The sequence below is a fragment of the Notamacropus eugenii genome, chromosome 5 (genome assembly GCF_028372415.1).
Source record: "Notamacropus eugenii isolate mMacEug1 chromosome 5, mMacEug1.pri_v2, whole genome shotgun sequence".
Classification (NCBI taxonomy): Eukaryota; Metazoa; Chordata; class Mammalia; order Diprotodontia; family Macropodidae; genus Notamacropus; species Notamacropus eugenii.
Genome location: NC_092876.1, coordinates 4389068 through 4414631, shown reverse-complemented (window position 1 = coordinate 4414631; position 25564 = coordinate 4389068). Strand labels below are relative to the sequence as shown.

The following is a 25564-nucleotide window of genomic DNA, read 5'->3' as shown; positions in this document are numbered from 1 at the left end:
TATAGAGTACTGACTGAGTGACCCACTGTTCCCAGACCTGCTTGTCAGTCAGTGCTGGGGAGGCATCAGCCAGTTTGCTGCATTTGTACTTCCTGTTCTGTATCCCCTAGGCAGCCCCCTACCTGTTTGCACCTCGTAGCCTTCCTGTACTGGCCCTTGGGGGGTGCTGAGATGTAACGGCTCCTCCTGTTTTACTCCCATGGACTTATCCCAGTTGTCTTTATCATATTACAATTACATATTGTATGTTTGTATGTAAATGTATTGTGTGTAATATTACATATTACATATTGATAAAAGCTGGTTTCATCTCAGATCCCTTGCTCACCTAAGGTGATGGACCTCTTAGCGTGTTCCTGTTTAATTGTCTCTGACCTGAGTTTTGTCTCCTTAATCAGGGTGAAAGTCTGAAAGAAGAAATAACAGTCCTTTGTACTTTTCTCAAAGAATGAATTATTATTCATTTTAAAGTTAAATATGTAAGAGTTTTTCTTTCAACATTGTAACCACACTCTTGCAGCTTACTTCATAATTTCGCAGCCGTCTGATCAAAGGAAAAGACCATTTTCTAAGGTGTCATTTGCGTGTCATTTTTTTCAAATGAATAATTTTTTCAAATTAAGAGTATAACTCACATGATGGTTCCCCTATATCCCCAAATAAGGAAATTTGAAGCATAATAACATAAACATTGTTACAGTTTTAATCCACGAAACAAAGTTGCCAGTCAAATAGCATCCATTCAGCTGATTATCTAGGGTAGAATGCCTTGGATACAAACGCCACTGTATCCGTCCGTGTGTTTGACCCTGCAGGACGGCTGCATGGCAGAGACAAGATCATTCTGACTCAGTGGCATTTCATTCTCATTCTCTCAGTTCCTAAACACACCCCCTCACAGGCCACATTTAAGTGTATTTTACATTAAGGGTGGCTCTGGCCTTAGAGGGTCAAATATCCCCATGATCCCCCTGGGATCTGACTGGAAATGAGCCCAGATTCTAGTTTAAGTCAGGAGATACGTGCCAACTGACGGCATTTTGCGAACCACCTCCATTCCGTAACTAAGCCCTGTGTCGCGGTGAATCACGTGCTTTCCTGGCGTTCTCCAGGTTGTCCCTTTCCTCTCCCTCCCCATCCTACCCCTTCCCCTCCCCCTCCCCCCCTGCCCCTCTCCCTCCTGCAGGGTCCCGGCTCTTTCCTCCAATAAGGAATCCAGTGATAGAGGCATGGGGGAGGAGGGGCTCTGAGAGATGCCCAGCCTGGTGAGTGGTAGGCCAGGTGGAATAGGAGCCCGGGGGTGGAGTTTGGAGGCAGGGGAGGACTCATCCCTGGGAGGGACGGCAGGGCTTGGGGCGGAGAGGCAGGCGGGGTCCTGAGCTCCTGCCCTTGGGTGTGATTGGAGGAAAGGGCCCACCCTGGGGCCTCGGGGGCGGGCAGAGTGGGGGGAGCACCCTCGCAGGGGGCTGGCTGAGAACAGGAACTTGTGCTGAGATTGGGCTGCCTTCTTCCTCCGCAGCTGAAGGATCTTTTCATTCCTCGGACCTGAGATCTCTGCCCTCTGGACGCCAGCTCTGTGGGTGCAGGTCCCAGGTAGGTCCGAGCCCTGCTGGCTTCTGCTGGCTGTCCCTACCCCTGGGGCTCCTCCTCCTCCTCTGACCTCTTTGTGATTGCCTTCCACGTCCGCCTGGAGCAGCCCTCCCTCCCGGGCCTGGCTACTGGACAAACTCCCCACCCCCAGCTCTTTCCAGACTCTCAATCACCATCCAAGTCTGAGGTCACCCTGCCCAGACTTACTACTGGGTCACCTTTTCCCAAAATTCATATATTACAACATCAGGACCCAGGAATCCTGTCTCCCTGCCCCCAGCTTTTGGTTAGACATTGAGTTGTTCTTTCTTCAGATCAAGCCTCCTCCTCCCCCCACTTAAAGATCCAAAAGTTCTACCTGCTCTGAGGATCCCACTTTGGATGCTGGAACCAAAGCTCTTCCTGGCCCCCCTTTACCTGGACCTGCAGCTGCTCTGCTGCTTCCCTGTCAGACCCCAGCCGCTGGCTCCCAGTGTCTGGGCTCCCTGGAGGGATTCCAGCCCTAAGCTCTCCCAGAGGGTCCCAGGAGTCCTCCCCAGCTGATAGTTAGACCCCAGGACATAAGCCTCCTGCTCTCCCAGGCTCAGTGTCCCCTGGGGCCCTTCTGTCTCTGCAGTGTCCCTGACCTCCCTGCCATGAGCTGGGGTAGAATGTCTTCCTGCCGGACTCTTCCTGGGCTCCCCCACCTTCCTAAGCTTCCCTCCTCCCTAGATCAAGCAGCCAGACTACTGTCTAGATAATGTGTGTGTGTTAGTTGGGGAGATGGGGTGCAGGAAGGGCAGAGGACCAACTGGAGGGAGATGTCTGATTCAGGAACCACTGAAGCTGTGAGTGGTCTCATCCCATCTGGGATCCTAAAGCCCCTTCTGCCTCTTGAGTCTCTGAAGGAGAATGGGGGAGAGGAAGGGATCAGAAGAGGAGTGGGAGAGGGTGTAATGGTGTGACCAAGCGATGCCATACCTGTGGGTTGGAGGCTCTACCCTGAGGGCAGGGCCTGAACCTCTGTCAATCCCTGTAGGCCAGTCTTCTCTGGAAGTCCTGAGAAAGACTCTGCCCCCCTGGGATCCTCCCTCCCCACCTCAACCTGCAGAGCACCAAGGCTTGGCCCAAGCAGGGAGCCTGGAGCCAGAGGGAATGGCCCCTGGGACCCCCAGCACCCCAGCCCAGGTGAGTGTGCTCTGTCCTCAGTGACCAACATTAGTCAAAGAGATCGTTGTCGTGTACAAAGAGGGTTATCTGTGAGGCTGGCAATCCCCTCCCTGAGGAGTGTTTCTTTACAGAAATAGGCAGGAAATTGAGAACGGTAGTAACAACGCTGCCCTGCTCTCTCCTGTGATTTGAAATGATTTGAGTCACTGACATCACAAGTACTAACTAACCTGCCCCCCCCTTCCCAATGGCTGCCCTCCCATGTGTCAGGTTTCGCTCATGATCCCTGAGTCACAAGGATGACCACTCCACTCATTCCTCTCTGTCCCGTAGGGATCTTGTCCCTGCTGCCTTTATCCATGCCTACCAGCCTTCTCCATCCATAGAACTGCTCCCTCCTCCTCTGTGCTTCTTTCGCCAGGCTCTCCCTGCCAGACCTAGAAGACAGGATGCTGTGCTTGTCCCCCAAGGTCAGAGCTACACAACCGGTTTATCTGTCTGGTGCACACTGACCAGTCCTTTCCTGTAGCTGGTTTGACTTTCCAAGGCCCATGGAGATGGTGGGGAGGAGGGGGATTGAAAGGAGCAAATACTGGGAGCTGGGGCTGAGGGTTTGGGATCCTGGCCTCCTGCGTACTGTGGTCCAGTATTTCTGGAAAATACAGGAACTCAAGAAGGCAGGTTAAGTTGGCTTCTAGGTCACATTCACAGGTTCCCAGGCCCTTTGCAGAGCTGTTTGGACCAGGCCAAAGGAAACAGTGCCTTCTTTAGCTGTTAGTGCATGTTAGAAACACTCTTGACCCTAAAAAGGTGTCAAAGAAAATTTACTGCAGCAGAGTTCCGAAGAATTGAACACATTGGCCAAAGTGGGCCTCTGCCAACTTTTCAGGAGGAGGGAGCACTGAGTACAGAAGGGAGATGAGTTATATACAGTTAATTCAAGACAGATCCTCCCACCAGGAGGCAGATTAGTCTGCTCTCCATTAGGTCACACCCATTACATAACCACCCCTGGTGTGATTCCCCCCTCCTAAACATGCTTTAACATGGGACCCATGATCAGAAAATGGAGGGATAATTTTATGCGGGGTGTGTCTGCTTATGTACATGAAGTTCATTAAGCAAGCTTTCTCCAGGTAACTCTAGGTCATTTTTCTTCCCTAGTTCCAGCTAGCTGTTGATTTGGCTCCTTCAGCAAGAACTTTGTCACTTTCTGAAGGCCACCATCTATCTCCTGATTGGTTGAGTCCCCTGGCAGTCTGCTGGTCTTCTTATTATCTCATTCTCAGTGACTTCATCAATTAACAATAACTTACTGTGGAAACTTCACTTTTGCTGTCTCTCACATGTATTAGCATTTGTCAAGGGCCTGGGACTTCCCTTGTTACAGAGGATATAGGGAAAGCGCTGAGTTTGGGGGACTGTTCAAAGTCCTGGGAGTTTTCTTTTCCAGTGGGATAAAGGGGGTACTGAAGGAGACACTCAGTTCTTGTCAGAGAGGCATCAGGCTCGAAGGCAAAGACACAATAGAGGGACCTACTTTCTCCCCCATATCTACTTTTGACTGTCTTCACAGCAACCTTATATGGGAAGGTTCTGTGACTTGCCAGCCAGGGCAGAGCTGGTAAGCCTCCGAGGCTGGATTTGAACTCAGATCTTTATGATTTTTTACCATTTCCTAGCTCTCCCAACGTTGTCTTGGGGTACCCAACTGCTCCAACATTGGTGCCATTTTGCCATTTTTATCAATTTTGCAGAGGAAGAGATAAAACCTGTGTTCTTTTTGTTTACTTTTCTTGTATTCGTGGTTTGGGGTTTTTTCCCATGTGTGGGAATACTTGGCAGTTCTTCTTTTGAGAATTCTTTGTTCAGATCCTTTGACCATTTATCTATTGGGGAATGGATATTTGATAGCATTTTTGAGTTGCTTCCTTTTTGTCTGACTCTTTGTGACACACTTTGTGGTTTTCTTGTCAGGGATATTGGAGTGGTTTGCCATTTCCTTCCTCAACTTATTTTACAGATAAGAAACTGAGGCAAAGAGGCTTACATGACTTGCCCAGGGTCACATAGCTAGTACGTGTTTGGGGCTAAATTTGAACTCATATCCTTCTGACTCCAGGCCTGGCTCTCTATCTACTGTGCCATTGGCTATTAGTATTTTTTAAAATAATATTTCAATTTTGCCCAATTACACATAAAAACATTTTTCATTCCTAAATTTTGAGTTCCTCCTTCCACCTGCTTCCTTCCTCTGACCCCTTTTGCATATAGAAAGCAATCAGAAACAGGTCAGACATATGCATTCATGCAAAGCATTTCCATATTAATCATTTTGTGAAAGAAAACTTGAACTGAAAGTGAAGAGTACTATGCTTAGGTCCGTATTCAGGCTCAATTAATTCTTTCTATGGAGGGGACAGCATGATTCATCGTGGGTCCTTTGGGATAGTTTTGATCGCGGTGTCACCGAGAGTAGCTCAGTCATTCACTGTTGTTCTTTGTACAATGTTTTCCTGGTTGTACTCACTTCTCTCTGCATTGGGTTCATGTAAGTCCTTCTAGACAATTGTGACGTCATCCTGCTTGTCATTTCTTATAGCACAGTAGTATTCCATTGTAATCATATACCACCACTTGTAAAGACATTCCCCAAGTAATGAGCATTTCCTCAATTTCCAATTCTTTGCCACCACAAAAAGAGCTATTATAAATACCCTTGTCCTAAATAGATCATTTTTCCCTTTTCAGTCTCTTTGCGATGCAGATTTGTTACTGTTTTTGCTGGGTCAAAGGGCATGCCCATTTTTATAGCCCTCTGAGTATAGTCCCAAATTGCTCTACAGAATGGCTGGATCAGTTCACAACTCCACCAGCAGTGTCCCAGTTTTCATACTTCCCTCCAATATTTATAATTTTTCTTTTCTCTTTTATTAGACAATTTAATAGTTGTGAGATGGTAACCTAGGGTTGATTTAATTTGCATTTGTCTAATCAACTGGGATTCATAGCATTTATATATGACCATAAATAGCTTTAATTTCTCTTTCTAAAATCTACATATTCCTATCCTTTGACCATTTATCAGTTGGGTCATGGCTTGTATTTTTATAAATTTGACTCAGAGTGCTATAAGTATGAGAAATGAGGCCTTTATCAGTGATACTTGCCGTAAACTCTTCCCCCCAGTTGTCAGTTTTCCTTCTAATCTTGGTTGCTTAGATTTTGTTTCTGCAAGAAAGTTTTTAAATCTACTCATTTTACATCTAGTAATGCATTCTCTCTGTTGTGTGGTCCTAAATTTTTCCCATATCTATAGATCTGACAGGTAAACTATTCCATGCTCCCCTAATTTGCTTATGGTATCAGACTTTATATCTAAATCGTGGACCCATTTTGACCTTATCTTGATGTTAGATGTCAGTCTATATATAGTTTCTGCCATACTGTTTTCTAGTTTTCCTAGCAGTGTTTGTCAAAAATTCAGTTTTTGTGCCAAAAGGTTGGGGATTGGTGTAGCACTGAATAAGTAGATTAATTTAGGAAGAATGGTTATTTTTATTATATTGGCTCAACTTACCCATGAGCAATTCACATCTTTCCACTTGTTTAGGTCTTATACTTTATTTGTCTGAAAATGTTTTTTAATTGTGTTTATAGTTCCTGGGTTTGTCTTAGAAGGTTGACTTTCAGGTATTTTATATTGCCCTCAGTTAATTTTAAATGGAATTTCTCTTTCTGTCTTTTGCTGCTGGATTTGTCAGTAATATATAGAAATATTGATGATTTATATGGGTTTATTATATCTTGCAACTTTGCTAAAGTTGTCAATTATTTCAACTAATTTTTGAGTTGATTCTCTAGGATTCCCCATGTCTACCATAATATCATCTACAAAGGTTTGTTTTCTCATTGTTCATTCTAATTCCTTCCATTTATCTTCTTATAGTACCATAGCTAGTATTCTAGTACAATAACAAATGACAGTGGTTATACTTGGCAAATTTGCTCCAGACATCAGGCTGTGTCCATGGAAGACGAGTTCCTCCCCTGTGAAAGCTGCCAATCTCTTTTCAGGGCTGCTTGTTCACCTTTGTTCTTCACCTGATCCACCCAACTCTCACCTGTGGCTTCAAGAAGCTATAGTATGTGCAGTGGCCACACCCTGGCAAAGCATTTTGGCATACTGGCTAAACCAGGTTGAGGGTGACCAAGGGATATCAAATCCTTCTGTGTTAGAAGTGTATCTACCCCAGGCATGTGAAGACTTCCTCCTGTGGGATGGGCAGATGAGAACAATTTATTCCAATGGCCATGGCCATGAAGCGTTTGAAGGTGGTGCTGTGGAGGGCTTAGAGCTTGGTTAGACATCGAAGATGCCAAGGTCATCCACTGTCTGTCCTGCCATTGGACTGTGATGACTCTAGAGGAGAGAGTGAGGCTGATGACTTTGTGCAACTCTGCCTCACTTAAATGCAATTTAGGCACAAATCAAAAGACATCACCCGCACCATTTCACTATTATACCTGTCTCACTTACCTGGTGACAGGCAAGTTATAAAACTGCTAAATACAAAGCACAAGTTCCTCTTTTCCAATCGTTCTGCAAACTATAGGCTACTTTAAAGTAATCCTTTTGGTTGCAAAACTCATCAGCTGCAGAGCCAGGACTTCTGGGTAAATCTCTCTTTGACAGACAGGTTCATAGACACAGGATGAATCTGGGTCAGGAAAACCCAGGAGGAGTAAGTGGTCACATGATCTACCTTCTTGTCCAACTGAGTTATGTTCAAAACATATTTTCTAAGACTGTTGTAATTTTATTCTTCCTCTTCTGTTATAAAAATAAGCTCTGCAAATAACTCCTTTGTCACAAATTACTGAGGAATTGGTTGACCTTCCTTAAAGGTAACCTGTCAGCTGTTGCAGTTAGATCATTATCTACTAGCAAATTTTGTACCTCAGATTATTTTCTGTTTCAGATAACTCATTTTAACAGTTGATGCCTGCTTTGCCAGAGATAGCTCAATGCTTGGGAGACTCCCAAGGAAACTGTGGGATAGGAGAAGTATTAGATTTTGTACCAGACTGAAGATCTACAGAGCTGTTGTGCTGACCTCATTGTTGTCTGCCTGTGAAAGCTGGATAGTGTACCAGCATCAGGCCAGGAAACTGAATCTCTAGTATTGCAGTTGTCTTAGGAAGATTCTGATGATGAGACAGGGGACACTGAGGTCATTCCTCAAGTTTGATTGTCAAGCATTCACATTCAACTGCTGAGAGCCGAACTCTGATAGACTGGCCATGTTGTTCAAGTGCCAAAAGAATGTTTGCATAAAAGACTTTCATGGAGAACTCATGCAAAGAAAGCACTCCCAGGGTGGTCAGAGAAGTGGTACAAGGACATTCCCAAGGTCTTTCTGAAGAACTTTGTAATCACTTGTGAGAAATGGGAGACACTGGCAAAGAACCACCCAGCATGGCCTGCCCACATCAAAGAATGTGCTATACTCTGTGAACAAAACAGAATTGCAGTTGCCTGAAAGAATGATGAGATGTGCAAATTTAGAGCCATCTCTACCCAAAATGTTCACTAGGACTATTTGTGCCCAACCTGTGGTAGAAACTTCTGGGCTCTGGTCTGATCATCCATGGTCAGACACACTACCTTGACCCTAACATAATGACATCATTTTGGTCCTCTTTGAGCACAAAGAACAAAAACTATCAATTATGTAACTAAATGTTATAAGAAAGAAATATATGCTATTGACAAATGAAAGCAATCATGAAGTGAAGGCTTGACATCTTTTGGTCATGACATGTCATACCCAGGGTAGCCTCAAGCCCTCAATGTAACAACAGATAACTCTCCTTCACTTAGCTGGAAAGTATCCATCATATTCCTTAGTTCAGTCCAAACTGTAATAAGTATGTCTGATGAATCCTTTTCATGTTTTATCTAGAGAAGGCTTTCTTTCAGCTTCTCAGGAAATAAACGACATCTTTTCTTTTTCTTTTCTCTCTTTTCTGTATTCACACAGAAATTCCTTGCCTTTTCCCTCACCCTTAGAATATACTGTACTTGCCAGTTTCTTACAAACTCTTCACAGAATTTTCTTTATAACAGTTTTCATCAGCTCTGATAAGGAAGGAATTTCACAGACACATTCTATAGGAAGACCTTTCTCAATTTTATTCCAACTATCAACTGCTTTTCTCAGTATTCCATTGGGCTCTTAGGGACTTTGGTTTCAAGTGCTGACTCTGACACTCATCAAGGGTAAGACCTTTGGGTAAATCCTCTTTTATTGCTTCAGTTTCCTTCTCTCACTTGATGATGGTTAGACTGCAGGAATTCTGGAGTCTCTTTCCTCTCTAAATCCTGTGACTTTTGATGGTTTAGGAGTTGGTGACATTCCAGGATGTGGCTGTGGACTTCACCCCAGAAGAATGGGGCCTCTTGGACCATCCTCAGAAGGAGTTGTACAAGGAGGTCATGCTGGAGAATGCCTGGATCTTGCTCTCCCTGGGTAAGGATGCTTCCCCTGACCACTCTGAGTCTACAGTCAAAGGGAATATCTTCATTCCTGAGTGTGCTGGCTTTGTAGTATTTATCACTTACTAGATAGGGAAAAGTGCTGCTCTCCTGTGTCCTAGAGACAGGATCCTTCTGCTGCCTGGTTTTCCTATAGAAGGTCAGTACATTGTGTGAAGAGAACAGAGGAGGTTTCCTGGCTGCTTCTGTCTCCTGCCAGTTCTAGGGAGCTTGAGGTCCCAGATCAGATCAGTGTTGAAGCATCTCAGGTGTTGAAGTCATCCCCCATCATGCAGTCCAGCCTCTCCCTGGACATGAATTGTGTCTGCCCAATGTCTGCACACTGCTCAGATGGCTTTGCCCTGACCCTCCTTCCTCTTTGGGAGGGGCCAAGTGAGAAGCCTCAGTTGGTAGCTCCCAGCTCCCAGCTGTGCCTGGTAGGGCACATTTGTCCTTCCCCTTCCTTTCCATTGCCCCAAATTCCAGCCCAGATGATGGGAAAGGAAGGAAGGGCATCAGCATTTCTGTTCAGCTGCTGTTCCCCGGCTGTTGTGCTCAGTGCTTTCTTCACCCTATGATGTCATTACATGATATTATTATCCCCATTTGACATTTGAGAAACCTAAAGGAACCGGAGGTTAAGTAACTTGTCCAGGAGCTCACAGCTCCTAACTGTCTGAGGCTGGATTTAAACCCTGGCCTACCTGACTCCAGGCCCAGGGCACTCTCCACTGCTCTACCAGCTGCCTCTAACTTCTAGATAATGGGTACTATGCAATGATTCCCTCCTTCTATGGAGAAACGGCACCAAGACCAAATTTTCTGACTCCAAATTGGCTCCATGATGTTCTCCCCCATCTCTCTCCAAACTCCCCAAATCAGTGCTATCAAAACCTTGCTTGAGGACTTCTGGAACCATCCTGGGACCTTGCTTGCAGGCCCCTGTCACTGGCAGGAATAACAGAGTGGCCCAGAATCAGAATTTGACTGACTGAGGTTCATTGAGTTCCCCAGCAGGAGAATGTCTCCAGCAGAGGCAAAGACTCCCTGAATGAACAGGAGCAAGGTTTTTATAGGTTTCAGGGAGTGAGGAGCAGGGAAGGGGCCAGGGACAAAGCTGAATCATCAAGGTCCCTTTTGCTGGAGCTCAAGGCTGATCTGGCATATCCTATTCTGGGTTACTTGCATTACACACATTAATGGGAGAATAAGCCATATATGTGTGAACATGATGGAATGATTCTCTAGCTTTGTGTGCACACTCTTTTCCCTAAAAGGAACTAAATTACAAGATTTTCTTCATCTTCATCCCTGATTCCCCATGCCTAGGGCTGCCAGTTCCCAGAGAAGATCTCATCTCTTGCTTGGAGGAAAGGGAAGCACCCTGGTTGCTGGAGCCAGAAAGCCTGAGAAGCTGCCATCCAGGTGAGTGAGGGGAAAGCAGGTGTGAGAGGTGTGGTTACAAGAGGCTGCTAGGTGTGGGGGTGAACCAGGTGCTAGATTTGGGGGCGGGAAGACCTGACTTGGAATTCCTTTTGAGAATCTCTTTGGCAGTGGAATCCTGGACAAGTCACTGAAACCCACTGGGTCTCAGTTTCCCCATCTGTAAAATGAGGGAGTTGGACACCATGGCCTTGAAGTTCTCTTCCAGTGACAAATTTCTGATCCTATAAAGAAGTGGTTGTTTGGAAATTGGGGGCAGGAACTCCCCTGATAGTGCAAAAGGGTTTAGGCTTTCTAATATGGACTCTTTCTTATACTTTCTCAAATCAGTGAATATTGATCAGGTACCTGCTGTGTGCCAGATCCTTTGCTAAGCACCAGGGATATAAGAGATACAAGGAACTTCCCCTGCTCTCCTGGAGCTCACAGACTGGGAAGGGCAGACAACATGCCAAGAACAATGTACAAACCTGTTTTGTACAGGACAAATTGGAACTCATTGAGAGAGGGAATGCCCTGAAGTGAAGGAGAATTGGAAAGGCTCATTGTGGCATGTAAGCTCTAGCAGGAACTTCAGGGTAGCCAAAGTGAGCATTATACACATGAGGATGGTGAGGAAAGCCTGTGGAGGCAGGAGGTGGAGGGTTCTGTTCACAGATCAGATGGGAAGTCCATTCCACTGAATTATAGTAAATTTGGTAGGGAAATAAGGTGAAAGATGGGGAGAGTACAAAAGGGGAAGGTGATGAACAGCCTTAGAGGAGATTTTATATTTCATCCTGCTATGGAGCCACAGGAGGTTGTTGAGTGCATGGTGACATGGCCAGTACAGAACTTTAGGAAAATGAACTTTGTTGAGTGGATGGAGGAATGATTGATGTGGGGGGAGACTTGAGGCAGTTGGAGCAAGCAACAGGTTCTTACAATACCTCAAGTGTGAGGTGATTGGGGCCTGAACCAAGGCAGTGACTGTGTTGGGAGAGAAGGGGGTGTATGGGAGAGAAGTTACCAAGGTGGAATCACAGAACTTTGCAGCAAATAGAATATGGTGGTTGGGAGTGTGATTGTGTGAGAGTCAGTGAGGAGTGTATGGTACTTTACTTAGCCTACAATATTGAAAGGATGCCCTAGAGAGCATTAGGAAAGTAGTAAGAGAGGAGGGCTGGGGGAAAATGAATAAGTTTAGTTTGGAGAACAGTGAGAGGAATGTCACTAAAACAGAGAGAGAGGGAGAGAAAGAAGGGTGATTGTGTCAAAAGTTTCTGGGAAGTCAAGAAGGATGAAGGTAAATAAAGGAGCAGTGGATTTAGCAACTTGGAGATTTTTTGGTAATTTTGGACAGATTACTTTCAGTTTAACAATGAAATTGGGAGCTAGATTGTAGAGAATTTTGGAGAAAGCAAAGGAAAGGGGTTGGAGACACCAGTTGTAAATGGGCATGTCAAGTTGCTTAGCTAAGAAATGTAAGAGATATTGGAAAATATCTTTTAGGGTTGAACTAATCAAATGACTTTGTTTTGAGGATTAGAGAGAAATGGATTTATTTGTGGCAATAGGGAAGGAATCATCAGTGTGGGAGAGACTGAAAAGTAGTGAAGTAATGGGAATATCGGAGAGGCTGTATGCTGAGGAAGATGATGAGATGGAATGGGGTGATTTAAACATGGAAAGGAGTTTACTTCAGCTAGCAGAAGGAGGACTGTTTCATCTGATGCTGGTGTCAAAAAGGAAAAAAAAGGGGCACTTGATTTATGGGAGATGAGGAAGATAAGATAACTCTTGTTAAGTATGCAATTTCTTTTTTTAAATTTATTTTTAGATTTCGACATTCATTTCCAAAAAATTTTGAGTTCCAATTTTTCTCCCCATCTCTCCCCTCCCCCCACCCCAGAATACTTTGTATTCTGATTACCCCTTCCCCCCATGTATCCTCCCTTCTATCACACCCCACCCTTCCCTTATCCCCATCTTCTCTCTTTTCTTGTAGGGCAAGATAAATTTCTATACCCTATTACCTGTATTTCTTATTTCCCAGTTACATGCAATAATAATTCTCAACATTCTTTTCTAATACTTTGAATTCCAACTTCTCTCTCTCCCTCCCTCCCCATCCCCACTGAGAAGGCAGGTAATTCAATACAGGCTACATATGTGTCATTTTGCAAGACTTCCATAATAGTCTTGTTGTGTAAGACTAACTATATTGCCCTCCATCTTACCCTGTCCCCCTTTTTTTCTATTCTCTCATTTGCCCTTGTCCCTTCCCAAAAGTTTTTATTTCTAGTTGCTCCCTTCTCCCATTTTCCCTCCCTTCTTTCATCCCCCTCACCCCACTTGTCCCCCCCTCCCCTCCTTTCCTGTAGTGTAAGATAGATTTTCATACCAAGCCTTAACTTCCTCTGACAGTATACCTTGTTCTTCCTCATCTGACAGGTTGGAAGGAGATGCCTGTTCACCAAGAAAGTAACCTTCTATGGTCTTATTTTTTTTTCCCTTTTTTGGGCATTTTCCCAGCCAGTTACTTGACTTCTGAATCCTTTGTCAAGAGGAGGGTTCTAGTGCTGCTCCTTCCCTCAGTACCATGCTCAAGGCTGAGATTCGACTCAGCTGCTTGATGCCCTGGGGCTTTGGGTGGGGGTGGGGTCACCACTGAGGGCTGAGGTTCAGATCAGGTGCTCAATTCCCCCAGAGGCTTTAAGCTGAGCTGCCTGGACAATGGACCCAGGCTGCTTCTGAAGCCAGGCCACTGTAGCCACCTGCTGCTGCTGCTGCTTCCACTGCTGTCTCTGCTGTCACCTGGGGCCTTTCCCTCTTGCCCAGCTGGGAAAGCCCTCCCACACTGACCTTTGGAGCTTTCTTTGTCTCTTGTTGGTGGAGGGATCTAGGACCCTCCCTGCTGAGAATTCTGTCCTGGAGGTCTTTTCAGGTCCTGTTCCTCCCAGTGCTGGTTGGCCAGGGCTGGGCTCTACTCAGCATCCCATGAGATAGACCTTTTCTGTTGACCTTCCAGGTTACCTTTGGTTGGAAATCTCTTTCACCCTTGTTCTGTGGCTTCTGCTGCTCTAGAATTTGTTGAGAGTCATTTTTTTATAAGTATTTTGTGGGCTGTGGTGGAAGCGCTAGAGTATATGCATTTTTCTACTCTGCCATTTTGGCTCCACCTTCAAGTATCCAATTTCTTCAATGAAATATGAGACAAATTTCTCTACTAACAAGTTAAGTGGGGTATGGATACTGGGAGCAATCAATAGGGGAAGACAGTGGGAAGGAATAAAAAGAACTGGAAAAGTTGCCATGCTGAATGAGATAGGGAGTCAGTCATTTCTGCCTGTTCATGATTCTATCTGGGGTTTTCTTGGCAAAGATACTGGAGTGGTTTGCCACTTCCATTTCAGGTTCATTTTTCAGATGAAGAAATTGAGGCCAGCAGGCCTAAGGGACTTGTCGAGGGTCACACAGCTAGTAAGTGTCTGAGGATGGATTTGAACTGGAGTCTTCATGATCTCTCTGCACTGCACAACTCAGCTGCCCCAAAGGAGTCAGTTATGGAGGTGTCAAAGGATGGCCTTGCCACAGTGAAGAGTCACACAGAGATTGTGTAGCTTAAATGTGCAGTAGACCCAGGCAAACTGATTTTCTCTCTCCATTCAGCAGCATCTAAGTAGTTGCAAAGGTTGCTGCCTTACTCAGAACTAATTCAAAGTTCTGATTTACATAAATCATCAACCTATGACCCTCCCTTCATCTCTAAGGCTAATTCTCTGCCCTGTTTTTGGAGAATCATTGGCCAGGTTCATTGAGGTGACATCTACTCTTAACTTGGGGAAATGGGATGTAGAAACTCCCAGATGTCCATAGTATGAGGTGCTTCAGGAGTCTAGAAAGAAGTCTCTTTGATCTTCACTATGGGTCCGGTCAGGTCCCATCAGGGTTAGAACCAGACAGAATTACTCTGTCTAGGGATAATATGTAAGAAAGCCAGAAACAGGGCTAAGGCCAGAACCTGCATTTGCCAACTAGGCCAGAGACCAGAATAGAGGAACTAAGGTAGAGCCTGGGGCCTAGTGTCAATATTGGGTCCTGTCAGTTAGTTAATAAGCATGGATTAAGCACCTACAGTTTTCTAGGCTCTCTGCTAAACTTTAGGAATACAAAGCAAAGGAAAAGCCAGTCCATCCCTGCTGTGAAGGAGCTCCCAGTCTGGCACACAAACATGGAGATTATTTGAGAAGGAGCAATAGATCAGGAACCTTGCTCTTAACTGAACTAGGGAAAAGAGAGTGTTTGGGAATGGAAAGATATCTAGTCCAATGTGGTAGAAAGGAACACAGTGAGTGAGGCCAGGAACAGTTTAAGGAGAGGAGAATTAGAGTTTAAAGAGTCAAAATCAAGATGAGAAGGAGAAAAATTTCAGGCACAGCTCTGAGATATTGTGGTATCTGTTCTGGACACCACAGTAAAACAAATATTACAATCAAGTGAGTCACCAGAAAGTTTGGTTTCTTGGTGCATATAAAAGTTTCATTTACAACATACTGTTGTCTATTACATGTACAATACTACTATGTCTAAAAAAATGTACTTACTTTAATTTAGAGATATTTTTGCTAATAAAAGCTATCATCTGAGCCTTCACTTTAGTATTATTTTATTTTTATTTCCCTCCAGTTACATGTAAAAACAATTTTTAACATTTCTTTTTAAAACTTTAAGTTCCAGATTTTCTCTCATCCTCCCCCTGACCCTCACACCCACTGAGAAATCAAGCAGTTCGATATAGGTTATACATGTGTAGTCATAAAAAATGTAAACATATTAGTTATGCTGTGAAAGAAAACATAGATAAAAGTCAAGAAAAATAACCTAAAGAATGTATGCTTCAGTCTGTATCCAGATACCATCAGTTCTTTCTCTGGAAATGGTCAGAGTTGTCTTGGATCATTGTGTTGCTAAGGATAGCTAAGTCATTCACAGTTGATCATCTTAAAATATCGCTGTTAATTTTTACACAGAACGTTTCACTTTGCATCATCAGCCTATGGAGGGCTTTGCAGGTTTTTCTGAGAGCATTCTGTTCATCGTAATTTCTTATGGTAAGATAGTATTTCATCATAATCCCATACCACAGTTCAACTATTTCCCAGTTGATGGGCATCCCCTCAGTTTCTAAATATTTGCACCCCAAAATGAGCTGCTATAAATATTTTTATATATCTAAGTCCTTTTCCTTTCTGGTTTTTTCTAAATCTCTTTTGGGATACAGACCTAGTAGTGGTATTGCTAGATCAAAGGATATGCATAGTTTTATAGCCCTTTGTGCATAGTTCCAAATTGCTCTACAGAATGGTTGAATCAGTTCACAACTGTGCCAATAGTGCATTAATAACTCATTCTTCCCACATCCTTTCCAACCTTTGTCATCAACCTTTTTCTGTCCTAATAACCAATCTAATAGGTATGAGGTAGAACCTCAGAATTGTTTTAATTTCACCAATCAGTAGTGAGCTAGAGTATTTTTTGATATGGCTACAGACTAATTATTTCATCTGAAAATGGGTCATATCCTTTGATTATTTATCAGTTGGGGGATGGCTCTTATTTTTATATGTTTGACCCAGTTCTATATGTTTGAGAAATGAGGTCTTTATCAGAGAAACTTGCTTCAAATGTCTTTTTTCACAGTTACTATTGCTAATTATATTTCCCTCCAGCCCACCCCTCTTCCCCCATTGTTTATTCCATTCTTTCTCCTTTCACCCTGTTCCTTCTCAAAAGTGTTTTGATTGAGACAACCCCTTCCCCCAATCTGCCCTCCCTTTTATCACTCCCACCTTTCTCTTATTCCTTTCCCCTCCTGTTTTCCTGTAGGGTAAATAGATTTCTATACCCAATTATGTATGTATGTCATTCCCTCTTTGAGCTACTTCTGATCAGAATTAGGTTCACTCACTACTCTTTACCTTCCCTCTTCCCTTCCACCATAAAAGCTTTTTCTTGCCTCTTTTCTGTGAGACAGTTTACTCCATTCTATCTCTCCCTTTCTTTCTCCAAGTACATTCCTCTCTCACCCCTTAATTTTACTTTTTAGATATCATCCCTTCATATTCAGTTAACTACCCTAATAATGAGAAAGGTCTTATGAGTTACAAATGTCATCTTACCATGTAGGAATGTAAACATTTTGACTTTATCTAGTCCTTTATGATTTCTCTTTCCTATTTGCTTTTTCATGCTTCTTTTGAGTCTTGCATGCGAAACTCAAATTTTCTGTTCAGTTTTGGTCTTTTCATTTAGGATGCTTGAAAGTACTACTGAAGGATTATGCTCAGTTTTACTGGGAAGTTGATTCTTGGTTGTAATCCTAGCTTCTTTGCCCTCTGAAATATCACATTACAAGCCCTCCACATTTTGAATGTAGAAGGTGCTAAATCATGTGTTATCCTGACTGTGACTCCACAATGCTTTAATTATTTCTTCCTGATTGCCTGTAATATTTTCTTCTTGCCCTGGGAAATCTGAAATTTGGCTATAATATTCCTGGGTATTTTCATTTTGTGATCTCTTTCAGGAAGTGATTGGTGGATTCTTCTAATTTCTATTTCACCCCCTCGTTCTAGAATATCAGGGCTGTTTTCCTTGATAATTTCTTGAAAGATGATGTGTAGCCATATTTTTGATCATGGCTTTCAGGTAGTCAAATAATTTTAAAATTATCTCTCCTAGATCTATTTTCCAGGTTAGTTGCTTTTCCAATAAGATATTTCACATTGTCTTCTATTTCTTCATTCTTTTGGTTTTATTTTATTGCTTCTTGATTTCTCATAGAGTCATTAGCTTCCATTTGTTACATTCTACTTTTTAAGGAATTATTTTATTCAGGGAGCTTTTGGACTTCTTTTTCCTCTTGACCAATTCTACTTTTTAAGGCACTCTTCTCCTCATTGGCTTTTTGGACACCTTTTACCACTTGGCTTAGTCTGTTTGTTAAGGTGTTATTTTCTTCAGCATTTTTTGGGTCTCCATTAGCACGCAGTTGACTTGTTTTTCATGATTTTCTTGCATCACTCTCATTTCTCTTGAATTTTTGCTCTACTTTTCTTATTTGATTTTCAAAATCCTTTTTGAGCTCTTTAATATTTTTCTGGGAAGCTTTGGATGTAGGAGCTTTGACGTCGTTGTCTTCTTCTGGTTGTATGTTTTCATCTTCCTTGTCACCACAGTAGATTGTTGTTTGCTCATTTTCACAGCCTATTTGTTTTTTTCACTTCTGACTCTTTGTTAAAACAGGGCTCTGATTCCAGGGTGGAGGGTATGCCATCTCAAGCTTCAGGGGTTTTGTGCTGTTGTTTTCAGAGATACTACTAGGGATCTGTAAGTTTTCAGTTCTTCCAAGGTGGTATGAGCTAAGAAGTGTTTACTACTCTCCTGGCCTGTAGTTTTGTCTCTGAGCAAACTCAAACACTCTTTTCTGCCCTGGAACTGTAAGGAGGGTCCTCTCTGTAGTGTGACTGCAAACTCTGCTATGCTACTGCTCCTCCTTGCTCTGGGATCACCACCTAGGACTGTTGCAACAGAGTCCTATATCAGTGCTAGCAAAGAAGACCTCTATAATCTTCTTCCAACCAGTTGTTTGACCCCATTACCATTTGTGTGCTAAGAGCTCCAGAAGCAGCCTCTGCTGCCCCCCCTTGCTGATTCAGTCATTCACAAGGCCTACTCCTGGTTTCCTAGGGCTGGGGCTGTGTTGATGTGACCTGTACTAGACTATGTTCCACCCTCACCTAAGTGTGACAGACTTTTCTAGCTGACTTTCTACATTGTTGTTGACATCTGTGGACTGAGAGGTCACTGCTGCCAGTGATTCAGTCTCTTTGAGGCCTGCTCTCAGTTTCATTCCATCCTTTTCTGGGTCCTGCTGTTCTAGAATTTGTACAGAGTCATTTTGAAAGGTATTTGGAGGGATTTGGGAGTCTGTGTTTGTCCTTCATTTTTCAAGAAGACTATGACATCAGAGAAATGATGACATGACTTGCACTTGACTTTGTTTTAAGTGAGGGCTGTGCAAGGTCACCAGCCTTACTTTCCCCTCCTGAACCATCTGGATCCAATGATCAGATATTCATCAAGATGACTGGAGAAGTCCCAGAATGCAATGGGAGACCTTGGTCTATTCAGGTAGTCACTTAAAGTGAGGTGGGGGTGGGGAGTTGGGGGAGTGTTTAGGTAAGTTCCTGCCTTTATTCCACCATCCTGGTTCTGTCTTTCCTTACTAGGTCTTAATCTTATTCCTGGTAGAAGCTATGGCTCAATTTTAATAGCTGCTGACTGATCAGGGTGGTGGTTGCTCAAGATTGGCAGTGTAGGGTTATTAATTGTCCTAATTTCAATATTGTTGAGTCTCAGTGAATAGGAAGAATGGGAGAGAGAGAGAGAGAGAGAGACAGAGAGAGAGTGAACAAGTCAACATGCAATAATAAAATCATTTTTCATGAAAACAAGAACAAAACCAAAAGAAAGTGCAGTGGACAAAGGCCATTGGGTACAATGGACAGAGTATGCTCACTTCCAGGGTTGGAGTTCTAGTCTTAACTACAGGGATGTTGGGTAGGCTACTCAGCCATTCTGAGCTCATGGCCTGACTTGTGAATGTAATGAAAGTGCTTGGCCTGCCTTTGTTGGAGGTGTGTTGTGAAGATCCACTGTAATTATGTGTGAAGCTCTTAGTAAATCAAGAATCCTACAGATATGAGCTAGTGGCAGTTTCAAGTGATTGATTCTGTCCATTTAACTTTTCTCTTAGACTGGGGAAATAGGATGTGGATCAGGTAGTTTACTTTATCCCAATGTAGAGAAGGGATTATAATTATATAAGTATGTACATGTGTCTCTGTATATGTTTTATTGTTTGTTTCTTGCAGAAGGAGAAATTAGACCTGAAATGAAAGAGATTACTGCAAAGCTAAGCATTTCTGTGGAAGAAACTGACAAGAAAAGTCCCTGTGACTTCACTGAGAGCCAAATCAGTGCTGGACTTCACAGAATACATACAAGAGAGAAACCTTATGATTGTCATCTTTGTGGGAAAGACTTTAGTCAACAGTCATCCCTTATTTACCTTCAAAAAATTCATCCTGGAGTGAAACCACATCATGGTCATAAATATAGTGCTGTACATCAGAGGATCCACACTGGAGAGAAAACTTTTGAATGTGATAAATGTGGAAAGGCTTTCCCACAGAGCTCCAAACTTACTCAACATCAGAGAATCCACACTGCTGAAAAACCTTATGAATGTAATCAGTGTGGAAATGCTTTCAGGTTCAAAAGCCATCTTACTCTACATCAGAGAATCCACACCGGAGAGAAACCTTATGAATGTGATCAATGTGGAAAGGCTTTCAGACTGCACTACAAACTTGCTGTACATCAGAGAATTCACACTGGAGAGAAACCTTATGAATGTAGTCAGTGTGGAAAGGCTTTCAGAAGAAGCTCTAATCTTGCTGCACATCAGAGAATCCACACTGGAGAGAAACCTTATGAATGTGATAAATGTGAAAAGGCTTTCAGATGCAGCACCAATCTTGTTGCACATCAGAGAATCCACACTGGTGAGAAACCTTATGAATGTTATCAGTGTGGAAAGGCTTTCAGACTGAACTACAAACTTGCTCTACATCAGAGAATTCACACTGGAGAAAAACCTTATCAATGTAACCAGTGTGGAAAGACTTTCAGAAGAAGCTCTGATCTTGCTGTACATGAGAGAATCCACACTGGAGAGAAACCTTATGAATGTAATCAATGTGGAAAGGCTTTCAGTTGCAGCACCAATCTAGTTGCACATCAAAGAATCCACACGGGAGAGAAACCTTATGAATGTAATCAGTGTGGAAAAACTTTCAGACTGAACTCCAACCTTGCTCTACATCAGAAAATCCACACTGGAGAGAAACCTTATGAATGCAATCAGTGTGGAAAAGCTTTTAGAAGAAGCTCTGATCTTACTGCACATCAGAGAATCCACACTGGAATGAAACCTTATAAATGTAATCAGTGTGGGAAGGCTTTCAGACTGACCTCCAAACGTGCTAAACATCAGAGAATCCACGCTGGAGGGAAACCTTATGAATGTAATCAGTGTGGAAAGGCATTCAAGCACAGGGCCCATTTTGCTCTACATCAGCGAATCCACACGGGAGAAAAACCTTATGAATGTGATCAATGTGGAAAGGCTTTCAGACTGAACTCCAAACTTGCTAAACATCAGAGAATTCACACTGGAGAGAAACCTTATGAATGTAATCAATGTGGGAAGGCGTTCCGTTGCACTTCCAGTCTTGCTGTACATCAGAGAATCCACACTGGAGAGAAACCTTTTGAATGTAATCAGTGTGGAAAGGCTTTCCGTTGCAACTTCAGCCTTGCTGTACATAAGAGAATCCATACTGGAGAGAAACCTTATGAGTGTGATAAATGTGGAAAGTCTTTCACGCAGAGCTCCAAACTTGCTTTGCATCAGAGAAGCCATACTGGAGAGAAACCTTTTGAATGTAATCAGTGTGGGAAGGCTTTCAGACTGAACTCCAAACTTGCTAAGCATCAGAGAATCCACACTGGAGAGAAACCTTTTGAATGTAATCAATGTGGAAAGGCTTTCAAACACAGGGCCCATTTTGTTCTACATCAGAGAATCCACACTGGAGAGAAACCTTATGAATGTAATCAATGTGGAAAGGTTTTCAGTTTCAGCTCCAGTCTTGCAGTACATCAGAGAAGCCACACTGGAGAGAAACCTTATGAATGTAATCAATGTGGAAAGTCTTTCAGTTGTAGCTCCAGTCTTGCTGGACATCAGAGAATCCACACTGGAGAGAAACCTTATGAATGTAAGCAATGTGGAAATGCTTTCAGTTGCAGCTCCCATCTTCTTGCACATCAGAGAATCCATACTGGAGAGAAACCTTATGAATGTGATCAATGTGAAAAGGCTTTCACACAGAGCTCCCATCTTGCTGCACATCGGAGAATCCACACTGGAGAGAAACCTTATGAATGTAATCAATGCGGAAAGGCTTTCAGACTGAACTACAAACTTGCACTACATCAGAGAATCCACACTGGAGAGAAACCTTATGAATGTAATCGATGTGGAAAGTCTTTTAGAAGAAGCTCTGATCTTGCCGTACATCATAGAATCCACACTGGAGAGAAACCTTATGAATGTAATCAGTGTGGAAAGGCTTTTAGAAGAAGCTCTAATCTTGCTGTACATCAGAGAATTCACACTGGAGAGAAACCTTATGAATGTAATCAGTGTGGAAAGACTTTCACACAGAGGGCCAATTTTGCTGTACACCAGAGAGTCCACATTGAGATACCATATTGATGTAATCAGTGTGGAAAGGCTTTCAGACAGAACTCCACACTCGCTCTACATCAGAGAAGCCATACTATAGAGAAACCTTATGAATGTTAGAAATGTACAAAGGTTTTCACACAGTGCTCTACTCTCGAAGAATATCAGAGAGTCCTCACGGGGAGAAACCTTTTGAATTCTGTAAGTGTGGAAAAATTTGCACAGAGAGGTCCAGTCTTGCTGAATATCACAAAAGCCACAATGAAGAGAATGCTTTTGAATATAATCAATGTGGAAAGGCTTTCAAATACTGCTCTGATCTTACTCTTCATCCAAGGATCTACATTGGAAAGAAACCTTATGGGTATCTAGAATATGGTAAACCTTTTAATGCATGCTCTTTCTTTCTAGACAGCAGAATCCATACTAAAGGACAAACTTCATTAATGTGATTGATGTAGAAAATCATTCAAGCTAAAGTCATCCCTTATTTCTCATCAGATAATTCACAGGTGATAGAAATCTTATGCGTGTAATGAATATGGAAAGGCATTCAAATGAAGTATAGAACCTGTTAAACATCAGAAAATTCATCTTGGGAACAAGTCCTATAAGGACTCACTGTGGGAAGGCCTTCAGCCAGAGATCATCTCTTCCTTTACATCAAGGATTCGTACTGGAGAGAAGACATCCATATGCTCAAGGAGGTCTTGCCTTTCCGTGGAAGATGGAGGTCACTAGATGTCACAATATTAAAAATAGTAGCTTTATAAAAGCAACAGTTATAGCAAGGACTTCACCTGGGACACATGCCTGCATCTACATTGGAAATATCTTACTAGAGATAAAACTTATGGATCTAATTTATGAGGGAAGGCTTCTTTCTACAGCACCGACCTCATTAGACATGACATATTTTATACAGTGCATGAAGCCCTGAAAATGGATTGAATTTTTCTCTGAAATCCTAATGTTTCTCATAACTCCCCCAAAATATTCCATGGCATTCTTGCATCATTCCCCCATTGACTGATACTCGCTTTGCCTCATAACGTTGGCTTGAATAGAAAGTCCTAGTATAAATATTTTGGTATCTACTGGAAATTTATTTTTGTAATTATGTTTCAGTCTGCTGGGTGGCACATTATAGAGAGGGCAATCCCTGACTCCAGAAGACCTCAGTTCAAGTTCAGTCAATGATAGTTACTGGCTGTGTGACCCTGGAAAAATTACTTAATTTATTCCTGAATGAGTTTTCCCATGTATAGAATGGGGATAATGACAATGAGACAGTGTCTGTCAAGTGCTTTGCAAGTATTAAATCACTAGCTCACTATTATGATTTTTCCCTGGAATCATAAATCTCACAGCAATGTCAGTGGCCTAAGAGGTCTGGATAGATCAGTCACTTTTTCTTTTCATTCAAATTGACATTCAGAAGAATGTAGGTGAAAGTAGTATGTCGTAATGAATTGAGAGAAGGGTTTAGAGTGGGGGATACTTGGTGTCAAATATTGTCTCAAATGCACTCTCACTGTGTCACTCTGGGTGAGGAACAAGCTCTCTGTGCCTCCATTTACTCATCTCTAAAAAGGGCAGATTGTGTCAGATTGGCTAATATGACAGAAAATAAAAACGATGAATGTTGGAGAAGATGTGGGAAAATTAGGACGGTAATGCCTTGTTGGTGGGGTTGTGAGCTGATCCAACCATTCTAGAGAGCAATTAGGAGCTGTGCCCAAAAGGCAATTAAAATGCGCATACCCTTTGATCCAACAATACCACTACTAGGTCTGTATCCCAAGGAAATCATTCAAAAGGGAAAAGGACCTACATGTACAAAAATATTCATAGCAGCTCTTTTTGTGGTGGCCAAGGATTGGAAATTGAAGTGATGCTCATTAATTGGGGAATGGCTGAAGAAGGTGTGGTATATGAATATGGAATACTATTTTGCTGCAAGGAATGATGAGTAGGCAGATTTCAGAAAAACGTGTAAAGACTTACCTGAACTGATACAAAGTGAAGTCAGCAGAACTGAGACTATTATGCACAGTAACAGTAATGTTTCGCAATGATCAATCACGATAGACTTAGCTCCTCTCAGCAACACAGTGGTCCAGGACAATTCCAAAAGAATGCTGTCCACATCCAGAGAAAGAAATATGGAGTCTGAATGCAGATTGAAACGTACTGGTTTTTCCTTTCTGTGTGGCTATCCCCCTTTGTTCCCTTTGTTTCACAACATGGCTAATTGGGAAATATGTTTATGTGATTGCACATGGATAACCTATCAGATCAGTTGCAATCTGGGAGAGGGAGACAGACGGTGGGAAGAAAAACATTTGAAACTCAAAATATTATAAAAAAGTTTATTGAAAACAGCTGCAAAAAAAAATAGCTGGGGGAAGGAGTGAGGGAGTGAGATTGTTCAAAACTTAAAATATAACAACAACAAAAAAATAACAAAATGGGAAGGTTGAACTCAGTGCCTTCTATGGTCCCTTCCAACTCAACATTTGTTTTCTTATCAGAACTACATTCATACGTCTCTTCCCAAAGCCTCCTTTGAGATTTCAGAAGGAGGCCTCATAGGACTAAATCAGTAGTCACTGAAACTGTCCTATGTTATTTATAATCAGAGACGTTGTGTGAATTAGAAGTGTAATACTCAAAAGAAAATGAGTAGACCCTGTATTCAATGAATCCCAAGACCTCACTTGCTAGAACTGGATTTACTGATCACTACAAAATGCTGGGAAAATTGGCAAGCAGTCTGGCACAAGCTAGGTACAGACCAGTGTCTTACGGTTTAGACCAGGATTAGCTCCACGCAGATACTTGTCTGAGATTTGAAAGGTCCCCTGAAACAAATCAGAGAAACCAGAATGAAGATTCATTTTGTAATTAAGAAGTGAGGAAAAATGCATTCCCAGAGAAGGGGTAGAAAAGAGTATATGGAATAAAAAGGGGAGTTTTCATCACATGAAGAAGCCATTGTATATAAAATGTAAAAGGAAAGCAAGTGGGAAATTGAGGTGCAGCAAGTTTCTCCAAAAAAAAGTCTCATTTCCAAGTATTTAAAGAATGGATAGAGACATATAAAAATAAGCCATTCCTCGAAAGACCTCTGGTCAAAAGGTACGAATAGTTTTCCAAGGAAGAAATCCAAGTTTTCAGTGACCATATTTTTAAAAATGATCTGGGAGTCTGAATGCAGATTGAAGCACATTATTTTCTTTATTTTTTTTCCTCATGGTTTTTCCCTTTTGTTCTGATTCTTCTTTCACAACATGATTAATATGGAAATATGTTTAATAGGATTGTACATATAAAGCTTATATCAGATTGTTTGCTGTCTTGGGGGTGGGCGAAGGAAAGGAGAAAAAATTTGGAATTCAAATCATGTAAAAATGTGGAAAACTTTACCTGTAATGGGAAAAAATAAAATACTACTAAGTGGGAACAAATGGTGCACATCTGAA

The 25564-nt window shown here is 42.5% G+C and overlaps 1 protein-coding gene across 1 annotated transcript; it reads left to right on the top strand.

Annotated features, from left to right (window-relative positions):
- The first annotated feature begins 1438 nt into the window (after positions 1-1438).
- Positions 1439-25549, top strand: LOC140508144 (uncharacterized). Its single transcript, XM_072615907.1, has 5 exons — positions 1439-1593; positions 2609-2757; positions 9146-9272; positions 10607-10702; positions 19639-25549. The coding sequence occupies exons 2-5, from the start codon at positions 2725-2727 to the stop codon at positions 22107-22109; spliced, it is 2727 nt and encodes a 908-aa protein (XP_072472008.1). The 5' UTR covers positions 1439-1593; positions 2609-2724; the 3' UTR covers positions 22110-25549.
- The last annotated feature ends 15 nt before the right edge of the window (positions 25550-25564 follow it).